This window comes from Phalacrocorax aristotelis, chromosome 16, assembly GCF_949628215.1.
Source record: "Phalacrocorax aristotelis chromosome 16, bGulAri2.1, whole genome shotgun sequence".
Classification (NCBI taxonomy): Eukaryota; Metazoa; Chordata; class Aves; order Suliformes; family Phalacrocoracidae; genus Phalacrocorax; species Phalacrocorax aristotelis.
Window position 1 is genome coordinate 567614 of NC_134291.1, and position 18246 is coordinate 585859.

An 18246-nucleotide genomic window follows, 5' to 3' on the forward strand; every position below is an offset into this window, starting at 1 on the left:
TGCAGCCTCTTGCCTGCTGCCAGAGAAAACTATTCATGCAGTTGCAGATGTGCCAATGGAGAAAGGGTCATGCTCCTCTTGCCAGCCTTCCTGGTCCTCAGCATCTCCAGTGAGCACAGTCTGGCTTCTCTTCCTTCTGTGCATTATAGGGGTTCCAGGTCTCATCTATGCAGCATCTCTGTGAAGATCTTGTCAATCCCTTTTTCATCATTCCTTTTGATATGCAGTCTTCTCCCCTCCTCCCACAGCTCCTTAACTTCAATAGAGCTTTTCAGTCACAGCACACCTACAGGTAAGGATGCTGCCTTCACCTGCTCCAGCTTCATCAAGTGGTCCCAGGCACTGCCTGCTGCCCCATACGCAGGGAGTTGCATCCTTCCTTGGGAGCCCTGTCTGGGCCAAGGCTTTGGCTGTGCCTGCGGTGGTTGCTCCAGTTGGTGCTGGGGCGATGCCCACTGACATGTCACCACCGATGCTGAGTGCTCACGCACTGCCTTCAGCAGAGTTTCTGCTGCTTTGAAGAGCAATGCTCTGGGCCCTAGGCTTGCAATCCAGCAGTCATATAGATCTTTCCCTAGCACTAGTTGCATGAGTGCTCAAAAATCCTTGATGGGGAGTCAGCTTCTCCTACCTGAAACATGGATCTGAGGAGCCTTGGACATGCTCCCAGAAAAACTAGAAGCAGAGCCCAAAACTGTTGCATGAACTGCAAACACCAGCAGCCAGCAACAGTCCAAGCAGGGTCTGAGACCCCTGCCTGCCTCCTGCCCGCCTCCTGCCCACAAACTGCCTGCCCTGAGGTCACAGCACTCCGAAGGGCCAGTTACATAGCAGATAGAGGCTGGGCACCCCTTGGTGGGCTACCCACCATCTCCAGTCTGAGACTGGCCATTATGTTGCTTTGTCATCTCACCTTATTGCCTCTCAGTTTACTGTCTTGGCACTAATGGCCTATGGTTTCCTTCTGGGCTAATTACTTTTAATTGTGCTACTCTATTATCTACTGACCTACTATGGATCCTGCTGGCAAAACAAGTTCAGACTATATTTATGTCAGGATTGTTTTGCCTGAAAAAAAATGTATAGTGATTTTTCTAAAGCCCAGAGCTGCTCAGAATATTGTGAAACAAGTGTGTTTCATAGCGGGCTCATTAGCAGGAGGACTCATACAACAATGAAGAAAAACTGGTGTCCAACAGAACAGGCTCACATGGCTCAGTTCCATGGGGAAGTTCCACATTGATCCTCAGAGGGGAGCAGCTGTGTATTCCTGATATGTGAGGATTGTTATCATTTCTACTTTCCCATTTTGAATGTGATTGTAGATTATTCTTCAAGTATAATAATCACAAATCAAATTTTGATTCTTTCTGGCAGTTTTCAGGATGATACCTAGAGAATTTCATAGGGGAGTTGTGTGCTGTCTACAACCATGTATCTTTCAGATTTCTATTTGCTTTCTTAAGTAATTTTAAATGAGCAGTATTTGCAGTGAAAGCCTCTTCCCTCTATTAGCTTTTCCTCCATAGCAAACCCTACAACTATGCATACGGTGAAACTCTTGAATCATAAGCTGTAATACAGATTTTCCTGGAGAGATTGTACCTTTAATAACAAATTATCCAAAAATTATCCAAGCCATGCACCACATGTGGGCTGCCTTATTTGCTGCCCTGCTCTTTGTGGGTTTTTGGGAGGGGATTTTTTAAAGTCTTTTCAATAAAGACTTAGGGTAGAAGTCCAGAGTGCTCTGAAATTCTAACAGACTCACATACTTTATATTAGCACTAGAGACTGCTTAAAAATCAGAGCAGTGGAAGACCTCTGTCACTATCTTTTTCTGAACTGAAATACTGAATCTACTTTTCCAATACTAAGACTTCCTTGAAACATCCATGGAAATATCTCTTTATTAAGAAAAATAACTAATGCTACACAAACATACAATTTTATTCATTAATACTAATTCATTCTGATCTAGTGTTATTATTTACAGGATGTCTTGATATATGGTTCATATTTACAGAACTGAAATAGTGGCCAGGTGACACAAGCCTTTTATTGGGTGTGCAGGGTCCTCTGTCCTGTTGTGAAAAGAGTTCACATACACATTGCAAGCTTTCTCTGGAGCTGTATGATCAGGAAACTTGTATTTATTCTTTACACTCCTTTCCAGCATTTTCCTTTTGTGCTTGAATTCCAAAATAGTTTTTGTATATTTGTTAATAGTGGTGACAGCTGCAGCCATACAGCAAGCGAAGGAAGCCCATGCGAGGCTATAAACAAAAAGGTTTATCAGAAATTAGCAGAACATTTTCATACCCAAGTCCTTCAATTTTATTTTTGAAAATACTGCATACATGTGATTGTATTGGTGTTATTAGGGAACGAGGAGGATGGTGGGGGACGAAGAAAGATTTTTGGTTAATGACCATCTACATACCTGACTTACGTAGTTGACCTCTACATATTGGTTATAATATTCACATTTAGCATTCCTGTTTAATGAAAACCCACCTCCAATTTCTCTGTGTATTCTGCTTAGAGCTTAATATCAGAAAGAGGAACTATTAAAAATGAGGATGCATAAAAAATTAAAAGATGCAGTTATTGAGACTACAAATCTCTCAGAGGACACCGAGAAAAATGTGTGCCAGTTATCCAAAAGGGTTAAAAAGAAAAGAGAAGGCGCATTTAAATAGCTGACTAAAGCAGGCTCAGAGCACTGAAATGCATTCCTGAGAAAATACAGGTCATGACTGAACAGAGCAAGAAAGGGGCAGCAGGCCTGCCTCTGGTGGTATGTTACTCTGGATTAAGCCAACCATGGTGGAGAATTGAGGATTCAGCCTCTGGAATGAGATGAAAGTGGGACACCTGCAGTAGTCCTGACTCACATAGTAGGCATTTCTGTCTGAAGAACTGAAGCACAGTATCATTAGTAGACAAAATGATAGAACTGATATTATGAAGCACAGCTTTTGTTGAAGGTGCTTTTCCTAATCCATCTGTTGAAGCCCTTTGAAGGACTCAATGACATAAGGGTAAGAAACTGATTTCAAGAAAGCTTCTATAAAGGCCTTTTAGCAAAAACTGGAAAAAAATAATCTATGAGCAGATTCTCTTAGGCTGATACTGTGTTAAAAAAGAAAAAAACAAAGGACAGAAATAAATGGTTTCTTTTGACAATACAAGAAGGATGTCAGCATGATTCTTCAAAGTTTTTGCCAGAAATTTTGCTTTTCCATAAAAAACTTGGAAAAAATGGAGAGTCCCCCATCTGACTAGAGAGAACTGAGGAAAGAGGTGAGCAAAGTCTCGTCATGGAGAGAGCCAAAGAATAAAGGGCAGTTTGGCTGCAGTGGAAATTCAGCTTCAAGGACAGCATTCACATTGAATTCTGCCCAGAGACAAACGACAAAAGGGGAAATCAAACAGGTTGACTCAACAAGGAAGCAAACTAAAGCAAGCAGTCATTCATCTACATAAAAGAAATGCTCATAGAAGCTCAGATGGATTATGGGTTTTCTTTTTACTGCATGGCGTATCCCATATGAGGCATGTTATGGGAATTTAGTACAGGGCAGGTCTTTAGATAGAAAATGTTGTCTCTTGATGTGAGGATGCCTCAATCTGAGAAGCACAAGCAGAGTGAAAGATTCACCAATACTAGAAACATTCTTCAACCTCCAGGAAAGCTTCTGAAGAAGAGAAACAAGAAATACAGAGGGATTTACTGAAGAGGCATTCAGGGTCTGAATGATGGTAAACATGAACACACAGAGTGTGTCTACCCATCATTAGCAGTTCCAGCACTGTAAAGCAAGAAGAAAGGTCTTCATGTTTCCTGGGCCAGGTGGAAGAAAAACCCTGGCAACAGCAGCAGCTGGATGTGAGGGGGAACTGTGGCAGGTGGGAGATCCATGACAGAGGCTCAGTAGTTCTTGCAGGAAGAGCTGATTTACTAGGTCTGATGATTAGGATGAAAAGCTGCTGCCATGGTCCCAATTCTTTCTTTTCTTTGGCTACTAAGGAGATGATTATAAGTCCCAATGAAAAAGTAGCAAAGTCTTTACCTGCGCCTCTACCTTGCCATGCCCCTGTCGTGTTGCTGGTGACATTGTTGGCCACAAGTGGGTGCTGCAGTAATTAGAAAGGGAGTGTCAGTTTTAATCATTGATCCCCCTTTGTTGGTATCTGTTCTCTTTCCTTTTGTAAGAGACAAATAGCTTCATCATCCTTCCTCTCTTACCATCAGGTGAGATTCCCACATGCAGTCAGTGGGAGGGCAGCTAAGGGATGCTGAAGAGGAGAGTTCATACAACAGGAAGGGAGGCGCAAATGTAGGCTATCAGAAGACAGACAACATTATACATGAAAGGAGATAAGAGGAAAGAAACCAAGGGAGACAACTGGGAGGAGGGAGTGAGGCACCTGTATGTATGACTTGTTTTATTTTTAGTTTGCTATCAAACAGAGTGATGTAGCTGCCATTTAGGCTGAGCAAAAGAAAGGAGAAAGTGAATCTTGATAGAAAAATGGGCCATACAATTGATTAGAAAAAAGGCACCACACAGATCATCCTCCTCAATGTCTTCCTGCATGCACATACTGATGGAATTGGAAGTCTTGTGTTGGTAGAAATATTTCTTTGGGCGTTTAGTAGCCCAGGCTGCACTGAATTGTTAGAAGGCAGCCATGAAATCCTTGATTCCTGTGTGCGTGCCACATGGTGAAAGTTATTAGTCCAGGTGCTCAGGAGAAGGCTGGCTGCAGTGGCAGCAGTGATGACATCAGTGATGAACATGATGATGGTGGCAATAGTGGCATCAATGGAGTTGTGTCAGTAACAGTGATGGTGACAGTGATTCTTCTCCACCCATTGGGATGGAAAGGAGGGAACAGGCTCCTCAGTACCAGTCTTCAACCTTCTGTTTCCAATTCCATAGGAAGGGGGAAGTAACAAAGGAAGAACACTCCCTCTCTTTCCACTGATCACTCTTTTTACTGATTTTAGAGTAAAACCAGGCCTAATCTCATTCATTAAAGAAATTACAAGACCTCCCAGAAAAGAGATCACAGCCCCAAATCAGGGAAACCAAATTATTATTGCAATAAAAAATTCCATGAATGAATGAAAGAGTGAGAGTCAAAGAAGCAAAAAGTATCTAAGTCTCAAAGGAGGGAAGAAGGCTCTGTTTCAGAATCCTGCAATGCTCCTCCTACGATACCCATTGAGGGTATCTAAGTAGCCCCTGGACATTGTCCAGGGTATTGTCTGGATACTTGGTACTGGACCTTTTGAGACCAGTTTTTCCTGACAGAAGGGGGGATCACCCTTTCCGCTTTAAGCAAGTAGGTAACACATGGGTGCTGGGCCACCTCACCTGCTGGACAAGCAGGGTAAGATACACCATTTGTCATGATCTGCCTTTTCTCCTGCTTAGGAATACTGACCAGGCCCATCCTTCAGTGCTCAGCAAGCACTAGAGAAACATCTCCATTTATACACATGTAACAATAGCTTCAAACAAACTGCTGCTGCTTGGGAAGAGGGCTCCTGGAAAGATTCACAGCAATGAACAGTGACCTTCAAATGAGATTTGAGTTACTAGGAAGGTGAAAAGCAACAGAACAAAAGACAAAAAGCCCCTATTTCACTGCAAGAATCTTAAATGAATCTGCATTATAAAGAATGCATACAGCTGTAAGCTCTTGTGCCAAAGTGGCACAATAAAAGTAGAAAGAGCAACAAGAATGCATGGCAATGAGCTGTGACCTTGGATGTGAAAACACATATGAAGGAGACAATTAGCCTGACCTCTGCTCTACTGACCCAAAATACTGGTCCTGATTGACTTTTGATTTAACCCAGTACAGTTGTTCCTATTCTTTTTCTCAGTCACAGTTGAGGAAATAGCAGCAGTTTCCAGCACCTCAACATTCAAATGTTTACTGTTGATCAGATTTTCAAAGACAAATCCCTATAGCAAAAATCCTCTGAACAGCCCTCTTTCTTAACAATTTCACTAGATCTTCTCAGAGGACATGTTGCAGTTATTTACAGGGCCAAAATAATGTGTCTTTACCTAATCCTGTTTTTAAAAAAACATCTTGTCTGAAATGTTCCAGATACCACAACCTGAAGCATATATCTGAAAAGGAAAAATTCAGCCTAATTGGATAAAACTGGAAGAGTTTTAAATAACTTATGCAAGGCACTTGTCCTGGGAGATGAGTGTACTAAATCTGGGTCTGATGAGTATGGAGAAAAACATCTGCTTTGTGCAGAGCAGTTGGAAGTCTCTGTACTGTCTAAAGGATGGCAAATGCAAAACTTACAAGTGTATACATTCTGTGCAATAATCTAAGACAACTGAATTTGGAGAAAAACACCTGGTTACCAAACTGCATCCCCAGGAGTGAAATATGGTAGACCCATTCCTTATCAATTAGGTACACATCCCTCGATCATAGGGTGAAGTGACTGAAATGTAATGAAAGAATCAAATATAAACTAATAGGTACCAATAGGACCAGCCGTAATCCCATGTGTGAGGTCTCCAGTCTTCAGGACCAAGATTTACAGTCATTTGAAACACAGTTGTGTACATCATGTGAGCAACCATGCCCAGAAGACCTAAAAAATATAATACCATAAGAACATTAGAAAATGTAAATTGAAGACATTCTTCTTTGTCAACTTTTTGCAGTTGCCCCTTGAGCTTCTGAAGAATATTTTACGAAGTATCTAAATTCTATAAATCACTCAACAACACCTGACATTATAATCTAAGTGTATTTATGTGTCACGTATTTGCCAGTACAATCACTAATACAGTTGCTTTACACCTACTCTGTATGCTAGAGGAATCTAGGGCAGCAATGGGACACGCAGCCCACAGATTTTAAAAGGCAACAAGTTGGTTGGCTCTCATCCTCTGAAAACTTAGTAATTCAACTCTGAGCCAGGATCAGCCATTACAACAAAGTATTGCTCAGCTGCATTGCACAGGACATGTTTCCCAGTTTCCTATCGTTCAATGGAAAGATTTTTCAAAGGCATGCAGTGATATGCCATTTCCCAGTGCTATAAACACAGCTGGCTTTATCAACGTTATGTAGGTGAATGAAAAAGTGAACTTAATGGCCATTAGAAAGCACTGAAACTCTAGCTTATGAAAGGGGCTTATATTTAATAATTTAATTTTCAAAATTGCTACTAGGCTGCTGCCTAATCCTAAGGGTTTCTGTTTTCCCTTAGAATTTTATTTTCCAGTGGTGATCTTCCCTGTAAACATCTTTTTTGTTGTTGTTTCCGGATTAATTTACAAATCCATAAAAACCCTTGCAGTATCAATTAACCCACTGTCTAAAACACATTAGCTTCTCAGAGCAGATGGTCCCCCACCAAACTCACAAGACCCAGTTTGTTGGTGTTCCTTAAGTAGGTCTGTTTCATGAATTCTGACAAAACTAGGCAGCTAGCACACAGTATCTGTCAGTCTAGACCACATGTCCTCAGGCATAACGCATCAGGGCTGACAATGACCTGGCTCCAGTAATCACTAGGAAACGGTCTTCCCTGGTATTGCCTGAAACACCATCAACAGGCAATTAGGAGAGTCCTTTCATGTAACACTGAACCAAGAGGCTTCATGCTGTGAAATAGCGTTCGGTAGTTAGCTGGCACCCTGATGGCACATTCCTTAATAAACTGTTTGGAGAAAGTTGTTTGACTGTCGGTGTGGCTGTCAGGGAATGGAGACCAGTTGTCCAGCTCTCACCAGAGAGGTGGTATGTCACATCCATTTCTGAGTTAAGTGGATGTCTGTCCTGAATCCTCCAGCCTGGCTGCCTAGAAATGCATGTAACTGGAGGGTGAACGTGAGCTCCTGTGCTAGAGCTCTCCTCTTAGCTCTTGTACAAGGGTTAAATTCTGAGTCAGGCTCAACATTTCAGCAGTGGCACCAGCGTTTTCCTGAAAAGTGGGGTCATTCACCCTGTGTGCAAAACACCAAAATACACAGAGCAGAGGTATTTTATTAATTTCATATTTGCACAGAGACGGGTGCTAGGCGGTAACTCCACAAAGCTAGCACCCACCACCAAGAAACTACAAGGCATTTATACAGTTAAATATGTTAGTAACAGCTAATATTCACGCACTCCCCAGCTCATCATTGGTTAGTTTCTTTCTTACTTCATCTTAAAGGTACAGCTTCCTTTCAATTTGCTGTGCATGCTCAGATAGTAAGGGGCTTATCTGAGCAGGGGGCTTTTTGACCTGTGGGTGTGTTGTTTAGTATTATATTAAGGATAGTTCACCTAAAGGACACTTAGATTTAGTTCTTATCAACATGCATAAAATATCCCAATTAGCTGTCCTCCTTGACTTCATACTTTTATCACTCAGATTTCAGCATCTTCTGAGGCAGGATGTTCCCTCTCATCACTCTCTCAGTTCTTCAAGGATAGTCATAAAACAAATGCTTCCCTGTCTTTCAGTTCCCTCCTCTGTCCAACTGATTCTGTTTTGCCAGGCTAAAATGGTCCATTGTTATTATGTAGCGGAAAATTTCATTTTTCTGCGGGATATCATCAGGGCAGTTTGGTGCCTAAGAAATGGTGAAAATTTAACTAATACAGATATATAAGGCAAGTATAGTCATATATGGGTGCCTGTCAATGTGCATTTTCATCAAAGGCCACTGAGGGCAACAGGACAGTGATATCAATAATGTGTATTTCATAGCAGTGGAGTTAACTGGCAGTGCACATGTATTTAAGAGAAAACACAAATTAGAATAATAATTTCTGTAGAGTCAAGAACTACGTGTGGGTCATTACAAACCCACATACCTATGGTCAGAAAATTTCACACAGTTTCTTCTTTTAAGTCACCATGTTCTGCACAAGTTAGAACATACGTTTTAGGATTTTATTCAGTCTGAGCTAAAGACTGAGAGAACAAAGAAATCAAACACTACCTTTAATGTGTTTTTTTCAATGGTTAAATACTGTAAGAGGGTTTTTTAATTGTATGTTTTCATCATAGCTAGAACTATGCAGCTACTGCTTCCAGTAGCTTAATTATAATTTACATTTGTCTGCTAGAATCAAGAGCATGTTTGTACAAGAAATTGCATCTTCATTACCAATTAGGGAAACTAGATTTGTTTTATATCTACAAAGGATTTATACATAAGTTTAATGGCAAGGACAGATGGTCTTCAGCTTTTTAATAATTCAAGAAATTTTACTAGCCGAAGTAAACAGAATGTTCAGGAAAAGCTTGCTGCGTAAGCCTCCTTAATACTGTACATGCCAAAACAAACAAACAAACAAATTAATGAAAGTGAATATTTATTATTATTTGGAGAAGGAAAAGTTGCTAATATTGGGCAAATCTGCCTAAAGAATTGAATAAAGCTCACTACTCTTTCTTTGGAGATAGACATGACAGTGGGTCATGAGGTTTGAAGAGATACAGGAGAAATGTGGGATTTTTTTAAGCAATTAGAACTGGTGTTAATAGAGGCTTTTAACTAGTTGGACACCTTTCAGAAAAGTCGTTCAGACGAAAGGAAATATTCCAGCAGGTTCTCAGAGTTCATTGGCAGCAAAGTTTGGGGACTGCCCTCTGGACTACAGGGAGCTGAGATAGCAATCTTCAAATGTGTAAAAGTTAACTGCAAAGAGGAAGGAATCATCTACTCTTTGTTGCAGGTGGGTATCCTAAAAGAAATGCTGTAAAAAATTACAGAAGCCGGGGCTTTAGATTAGACATGAAGAAAATCTTTGGAATGGTATGAAATGGATTACATTTCCTAAGAAGGCGACAGAAACTTTAGTACCAAAGCAAGAGCATTGACTTTGATATTTGTTTTTTTTTAGATGTGGTGGTGGTTTATTGGGCTTGGGGATTTTTTTTAAGATGGGGCTAGACAAATAGCTGACAGGAGGACAGTTTTAGGAGAGTTGGTCCTAACTCAGGGTGGAGCAATGGGTCTATAGAAGTTTTACACTTCCATAAAACTAAGCAAAACTAGAGTGTTTCAGAAGTCACCATCTGCAATATAAATTGCGTTTGTTAACGTCCTTGGAAGTTCACACCAGCATCCACATTTTGCACTGCCCGCTAGGAAAATTGTGCAAAAACTGGGCTGGAGAAAGACTAGAGCAGCAAGAGTGATCAGAGGTCTTAGAAATACATGTGAAGTCATGTGACACGTTTCTCAATCATTTCTTTTGGAGAAGATGGAGAGAAGTGATAGTTATCTTCAGCTACACTGCAGCAAAAGCTGCAGAAAGGAAGAAAATTCTTTCTTCCCCATTATCACAGTCAGATGTTTAATAAACTTGATTTATTTAGTAAGCAAAAATGAGATTGGCAAATGAATTAAATATGTGATTATGTTTCAGTGAAAAAAGTATAATAAAAAAATCTTTAATTCATGAAGAAAGTCACAACAATCACAAATGCATGAACACTAAATCCAGAAACATTAGGATTAGGATCAAAGCCCAGAATTTTTACAGAGAAAGACAATCTTGAGATTAATTCTTAGCCATCTGCCAGGTGTTTGACTTGCAATTAGATGCCATTCTAAAAGATATGCTTTCACTAAGTATAAATAACTTTAGACTCTAAACAATACTGACCATATGAAGCACAGTGGCATGTGTTCCACAACAAATTATAGCAAATAAACACTATGATTGCTTCTGGCTCTAAAATTAATAACTCTGTGAAATGCTCTTCATATTAGCCATAACTTCTGTTTTTACTGCAACATTCCTCAGTAACAATTCTATAATATAAACAGAATCACAGAGTACATAGAGCTGTAAGACACCTCTGGTCCAACCGCCTCCTGCTCAACACACGGTCAACACTGAATTCAGACCAGATTCCTCAGATTGGACTAGGGACCCTGTGAAGTTTCTTCCAAACTGAATTTGCCTAGGATCCTATGATTAAACAGCACTGGATTAAAAGCAATATGCAGAGCATGGAAGAAAATTTTAGAGATGATTTTTTACTGACAATTATCCAATTACCTTTTATTCCCTCTTAAAAGTGCTATTTTAATTTTGCTATTGCTATTTTTATACTTTGCATGTTGGAAATTTAAAAATCAAGTTATTTGGAAGAGTATGTTACTTTCTTATCTTTGGCAACCAAAATGACAATGAAATTAAAAATTATAAAATTAACACAATGAAGTTAAATATAGTAAAAACTATAAATACAAAATATAGAAATATTAATGTTAAGAAATAACTAATTCAAAATAATATTTTTCATTAAATTTTGCTGCATCTTCTATTGTTAGTGTCTCCATAGGCACTGTAATAGTTTTGAAGCTTCTACATTGTTAATAATTTTCAGTTGGAAGTATATCAATGTTGCATTTTCTGGATGTAATAAATTGAGAGCCTTAGCTGTACCTGCTAATACAGTGACTACTGCAGAAAAGGCGTTGATCTTTAGTCCATCAATGACAGTACTGTAGTAGCACATTTCTACTGACATAAGAATGGCTCCAGTCAGAAGGAAAATGATGTACAGAAGCTCTGCTACAATAGACAGCCATAAAACCCCTGGAAAACCAGAATAACACTAATATTATAAGCTGGCATTTAGTATTTTCACCATTTCTTTCTTCTTTATTTATAGTGTTTACACAACATTAAACAAAGGCTCAAAGGCTGTGAAGATGCTGTAATAACATCTATAGGAAGACCTGAACGTCAATGGACACCCTGAATTATAATTCCCTTTACTGATCTGCCACTTAATGGAAGAGCACTTGTACATTCCTGCTATACACCTAAGAAGCTTACAGTGCAAGGTGAGGCAGAATGGCTTGATACTCAGTAGCTATCCTAAAGTTACTATGAACCAAAGTTAATATAAAAAGAATTACTGTCCAAGTTGTTGACATCATGGAAGTGTACCAAAACAGAAGACTCTGTTATCCAGCTAACAAACTGCAAGGGCATGCACACAGACATATGGCCTGAGGGTCTAGTCATTAAATAAAATCTTCCCTCTGGGCTTTATTTTCCACCAGACATAATCTTGATTTTTTGGACAGAGAAGCCTTCACGAGCCCAGGCAGTCTCCTGGTTTCACTGAGATTCATTCCTCTGTTTATCTGCTAATTCATCTCTTTCTGGATAACTGTTAATTACATCTTATGCAAGAAGTTAATCTTCCCATTAAAGTTTCTCAGCCTGCTGTTTTACTATCCGCATGCTAATATCCCACAGTCAGGAGCAGGAGGTCTTCTTGTGGCCAGATTGTAACAAGAACTGGCCAACAACCTTCCCAAACTTTCTTAAAAAGAAGTCAGTCTGTCCTGAGACACCTGGATGTAGATTCAAATGGTGATTTCATGTGATGTTATATACCAACAATCATAACTTAAAAATAGAAACATTGCTAAGACAAGTAATTGATCACTAAACACTACATATGGCAGTAAACAATGTTTGTGTGGTAAACAACCCCTACTGCAGGCTTTGACAGTGTCTGTGGCACTTCTTTGATTCAAAGGCCATTTACTCATTAAATTATTGGGCCAGGCTATGTGTGTGGGTTCCTGGGCAAGGTTTATTTCTCCAGAAAATATTTGCCTCAACAAAAAATCCTGATTTTTTTCAGGAATTCCAGATTATATATTTCCCAACAGTATTGGCTGCTCTAGCTACAAGAGCTTGCTTCTTAACATTTTTGATAACTGAGTGATCCTTACATATGCCCTGAACTACTGTGATAATCCCTGTGTATGATGCTTAGGGATGATAAATTCTGGAGGGGTGAGCCTGATGCATTCTGAGTTTTGTGCACACAGCAGCCATATGTGCATGCAAAACACAAATTCACTCTTCTGCACAGGGCAGGACCCTACTTCCACACAGGATTTCACTACCCAGGGATAGCCTCTCAGCATGGTTATCAGGCACCTAGATGCTGCCTTAGGTGTCTTGGTCTGGCCTATAGGTGTCTGTGGCATTTGCCAATGCTATTCACAGTGTTAGTGTCAGCACTACGTCCACCAGTGGTTTCATGTGGGAAGAGCTGTCAGACCAGGGCCCATAAATCTACCTCTCCTTTCTGAAGACCATGTCTGTGTGACTAAAAGCCACATCTCATTTATATTTTTTTCTCACGCTATAAAAATCTTGAATTATTTGTGCACAGTGACATGCTGCAGTAGAGGGAAGGAGGACTGGCCTTCAGATACTGAGTCTGTCTTCTTCCCCAAGGGGCTGAATTTGCATACCCAGGAAAGTACTCCAATCCCAGTATCCTGTACATGCAATTTCAACCCCCTGGGGAAGAAGGAAGACTTTTTTTCCTACATCAGCCACTTGTAAAGTGATTGGTCTAACCACATCAGTGATAGGGTTTACATTGCTGGGGTGGTGGGTGGCGCTTAACAGCATCTGCAGGCGTGTTTTATAAGAACACAAACCATTCTTTGAAAGAAAGAGGGCAACATCTGCTTTCAGGAGAATGGAAATGCCTCCTTACAGCTCTGTGTAAGGGAGGGGGAGGGGATTCAGGCTGCCATCAAGATTGGTTTGGTCCATGACACATCTCCCCAGGTCCCCTCAGCATACTGCCTGCCCTTGTTCACACACTGCCTGTCCCTCCCAGGCCGCATGGTGCGAGCCACAGAAATCCTGACTCTGTGAATATGGGGGTGGAAACTAACAAATCTTGACTTCCAGTCCCATATTCAAAGTTACTTTAAAAAATTTCTATTCAAATAGGGTGTTTTCAAAGACATAGATTCATATTTTAAGCCTTCATTTTGAAGTTGAAAAACTAAATAAAGGGCAAAAAAACTGTGCGGGATTAAAGCAAGCATTTTTTTATATCAAAGTACCAAAAATTTATATTGTTAAATATGATCAGGAAAGTTTTATTTACATGAACAAAATATGCATATCTACCTCGATCAGCAGCTGGAGTCAGGCTGATGAAGCTTCTACATTTCTCACCTAAAACAAAAAAAATAAATAAAATTTAGGATTATTTTTGTATTCTGTAATGATTTTAAAAATAGACTAATAGAAAGCAGAAAATGCAAAATCTATCATAAAAGCACAAACTGAGATAATCAGGAAAAACTATTTCTGAGGTATGTGTGTACACACAGAGTCCCAGGTGCATCAACCTACTGCTGGGACTTAGCCAGAGAATCCTTCCAGACTTTTTCAAGGCAGAACCAGAGTCTGGGAGATGTAAAGAAAGGCCATGAATTGATTTCTGAAAGGTTATATCTGTGAAAGCCAGAACAGGAAAGTTACCAATTCCTTTGGGAGACTGGCAGCCTGTACACCATCTTCCCTGCGAAGACCTGCTTGCCTTACAGCAACAAAGCTGCGGCTCATGCAAATTTCTTCTAAGCTTGATTCCAATTTCTTTCTGTAAGCTTTGATTTTCAAAGCTATGTGGCTTCCTGACCCCCACACAGATGCTGTGAACAAAGCTCTTGGAATTAATTCTGCTCTGCTCTGAAAATACATGGTGTTTTTTTTCAGCTACTAACTGCATCAAGTTGGAAAACAAGAACTGCCATAGCAGATGCACAAATTAAACAAGCCTGCTATCCATAGCAATCACCACCTGAAAGATGCTTTTTGGAGATGTGTTTTGCTCTGATCTTCAATATTTACCCCCTTAAAATTGCATAACTTACAAGATCTTCCGGTAGAACTGGACTTTCAGTTGACTGCGAAAATATTTGCATTTTATAGCACAGATGGCAGCTGATTTGATTTCTCTGTAGTTTTGTTCTAGTCATCATTTGTAAAATGATCAGGACAATAAGGGGGCAAAATTAGCGTTGATCTGGATTTACAATAAATGCCCCATTTCTCAAAGCAGCTAAGCAATTCCCTTATACAAAGATCCAAAATTAACGAGAAACTTTCGTTAATGGCAAGCTAATTTCATTCTACTGACATTTACATACCAGAGTGAAATTCAATTAATGCCACCACTCATAACAAGTAAGTCTCCAAACAATATTTTAGCAGGGTGAAAATAATCTTCCTCTGCTTTCATTTATGAAAGATGAGATTACAGTAAGAAAGTAAAAATACCTGTGCTTAAGATGAAATCCACAAAATAACTTAGATCTCACAGATTTAATTGTTTAAATTATTTTTAAAACAAAAAAATCACATTGTGCTTTTTATGTTGCCATCAGGGGTCATAAGCAATCACTTAAGGCAAATGTGTTCATTTTTGCCTAAGGGACATCAGAAAAATAAAACACTTTCCTGTTAAAGTAGCTTAACTTGCTGCTCTGGTTAGAAGAATTTTTAAAAAACATCTTCATCTGTACTACAGCCTGTCAGTCTAAAGTTCTTTGCAGAATTTATTAGTAATTCCTTAGAAATTGACTGGATGGTAGATAATCTTTAATATCCCCCTTCCCAGAGAAGAGCAACTTTTAAAGGATACTTTTTCCCTTAAAATACATACAAGATACTGCAGCGAAGAGGAAGGTGACACCAAAAAAGCAGGAAGGACTAAGATTACTTTCTTAAGTAGATTTACATGGTTTTACTCACCTTCTTCATTTATAATTTCTTCACAGGAATACCAAATCCCAGCATGAAACTTTCGGTCAACAAACTTGTCATCTCCTGTCTCCCAAATATACTGCACAGCATTGCTGCTGTTGGTGTCAGGGCTATTAAAGCGGATGCAGTCATCCCCTTTGCTCTGTCCTGTACAGAAAGGTTTGGCAACTTTTCTTGTCCCTTCACACCAGTAACTGCTACTGAATGCTGTAATAGAGAAGACTAAAGAGAGAAAACTGAGAGAAAATGCTGCTGAGGCTCTCTGCCGTCTGTCTGCAGCTGGGACTGAAACTGGCATCCTCCAGGACTGTACTATCACTTATCCTAGAAACAACCTTTTACAATGCTATGTATATATCTGCCTGGTGAAACACCTGTCTGGATTTACCATCCCAATCTTCATTCCTCTCAGAAAATTGTACCAGCTTAGTAGTTAAGACAGATAGCAGAGATATGGGCATGACCAGAAATCATGTGGCAGGAGAGATTAAGGATATAGGACAGTGGTGTTTGGCAGTAATGTCTTGTGAAAGAAATATGAGGAGGTGGGACATTAAATTATAGTTTGCCCCATGAATCACAGGTGTAAAGATACACAGAACACAGAGGCGTCGGCACTACCCCAGTATGCGATCAGAAAAGTTTTATTTATACAAACAAAATAGGAATATTTACCTTGATCAGCAGGTGGAGTCAGATTGATGGAACTTCATTTATCAGCTAAAAAAGCAAACAAAATCTTGCAGTTCCAAATGCTTCTGTTACACTGAACACCGATTAAATTTAATACAGGTTTGAATCTTACTATTAAGAAATTCTTAAGGAGATAAAAACAGTTGTTAGAGCATTTCACAGCATTTAAGCCCTTCCCAATATCACTGGGAAGGTGATTCCGTCTGTTCAGAGTTCCACCAGTGGCAAATGAAAGTCATAAGTTACACTGCTGTGTTGTTGATGGTCTTCTGGGCACCATCCAGTCTGCATCCATGAACACATAATATAAGTCTTGCCCAATTTAGGTGAAAGAGTAGAGAAAAAGCTGAATTGTCCTCATTTTTCTGTCCATCTGTTCTCTCTGTGAAATAGCATTTTTTTTTTCTTCATCTAAGAAACATTGCCCACCTTGACATGTTATATATGTTGCTTTTTCTGCCTGTTTGATAATGCAAATAAAAGTGATGCAAAGAACCAAAAGAAGCAGGAATGTTAGTAAATGATTGCTTCCTTTTACAACTGTAAGGTCAAAACACATGCCCTAAGGGAGAGTGATACCATGGGACAGGCACTGAAGTCACATATGTATCTTTTAATGAAAAGCATTCTGATTTTTAGGACAACTCTCCACGCAGAAGATGTCAACGTTGGAGAAGCATGTGGCTAGACACATCCCAGCATGAAACTCAAAGAAATTGGATTACTCTCTCTTTGAAGAGCTGGCCAGCAACAGAATGAAAGACCAAGAAATTATCTGGACTAAAAAGGCAGAGCAAATCTCAGAACCTGAAAAACAGACTGTAGATTGAGCCAGGAGTTATTCTTTTCCTACATCTTTGTGTTACTGTATTTTCACAGGAATATAGCACTTGTGAACTCTACTTGAAGCCTCTGTGCATTACCAACTGCCTAGCAAGTCTGAGAACAGGGAGGAAGGAGGGAGGGAGAAAAGTCCTTTTAAGGATTAAACACTTACCTATATTCCTATTCCCAGGAATAATCTGCATATGGCTGTATCCAAGCATATTTTGATGCCTGTGAAACCACTGACTCAAGGCAGTTGAGTTAATTTGGGAATAACACTGACACCTCTTTAATATGTACAGGCTTTAGTTTTATGCCCATTATAAAATTCAACCAGCCTAAATGTCATAGCATTGTTGTTTTCTTTGACTAAACAGACCTTGTACTGGACTATGAATCAGTCTCTGAAGACTTCAGAAAAAGCTCTGTCAATTGATATCTTCTGGTTTACAGCTGCAGTCTGAGATTTTTCACTGAGCCTGTTTTCTGCTTATGCTCTAGCAATATTGGTACCGCAAACTTTTAAATCAATTTGCCATGTAAGAATGTTCTATATAATAAGAAAAATATATTGCATGTACGTTTATTGGTTAGATCTGTCATACTGTGAAAAAAAAAAAGAAAGAAAATAAAAGAGGAGGAAAAAGATTATCTGGATTATTTTTGCTGGAGTAAAGTTGAGAGTGAATGGGGGTGGGCAGCTGTGGCTAGCATTCAACATCATGACCTACCTGATTTACATTGTAAATCTGAGCAATAACTCAGAAATGCAAACTTCTCTGAGCAGTAACTCAGAAATTCAAACTTCAGCTCGCTTTCTGTCTTTACCACCTAGTGCCACAATTTATTAGTGAAATTACAATATGGGGATACTTCAATGTGGGTCTCCTGCACTGACTTAATTCTTGGTAGCATTAACTCTGGAGAGGGACAACAGAGCTCGTTCAAGTACAAACTTCAGATGATTTTTAAAAGTAAGCAAGTAGAAACCAACAACATGCAGAAGTCAAAAACTGAAAACAGCGCCTCAGCTGCTGGGTGCTAGCTATCAGTGGAGAAGATGAGAGCACTTGTATGCTACTAAGCAATAGTGAGAATGTACCACAGGAGACCCTG

At 39.6% G+C, this 18246-nt stretch overlaps 1 protein-coding gene across 1 annotated transcript; it reads right to left on the minus strand.

Annotated features, from left to right (window-relative positions):
• Positions 1-2020: 2020 nt before the first annotated feature.
• On the minus strand, positions 2021-17765 carry GSG1L2 (GSG1 like 2). The gene is made up of 5 exons (XM_075111204.1): positions 15601-17765; positions 13972-14019; positions 11455-11607; positions 6529-6640; positions 2021-2276 (listed from the first exon to the last, which is right to left on the minus strand). Exons 1-5 carry the CDS (start codon positions 15908-15910, stop codon positions 2021-2023), a joined length of 879 nt encoding a protein of 292 aa, XP_074967305.1. The 5' UTR covers positions 15911-17765.
• Positions 17766-18246: the final 481 nt, after the last annotated feature.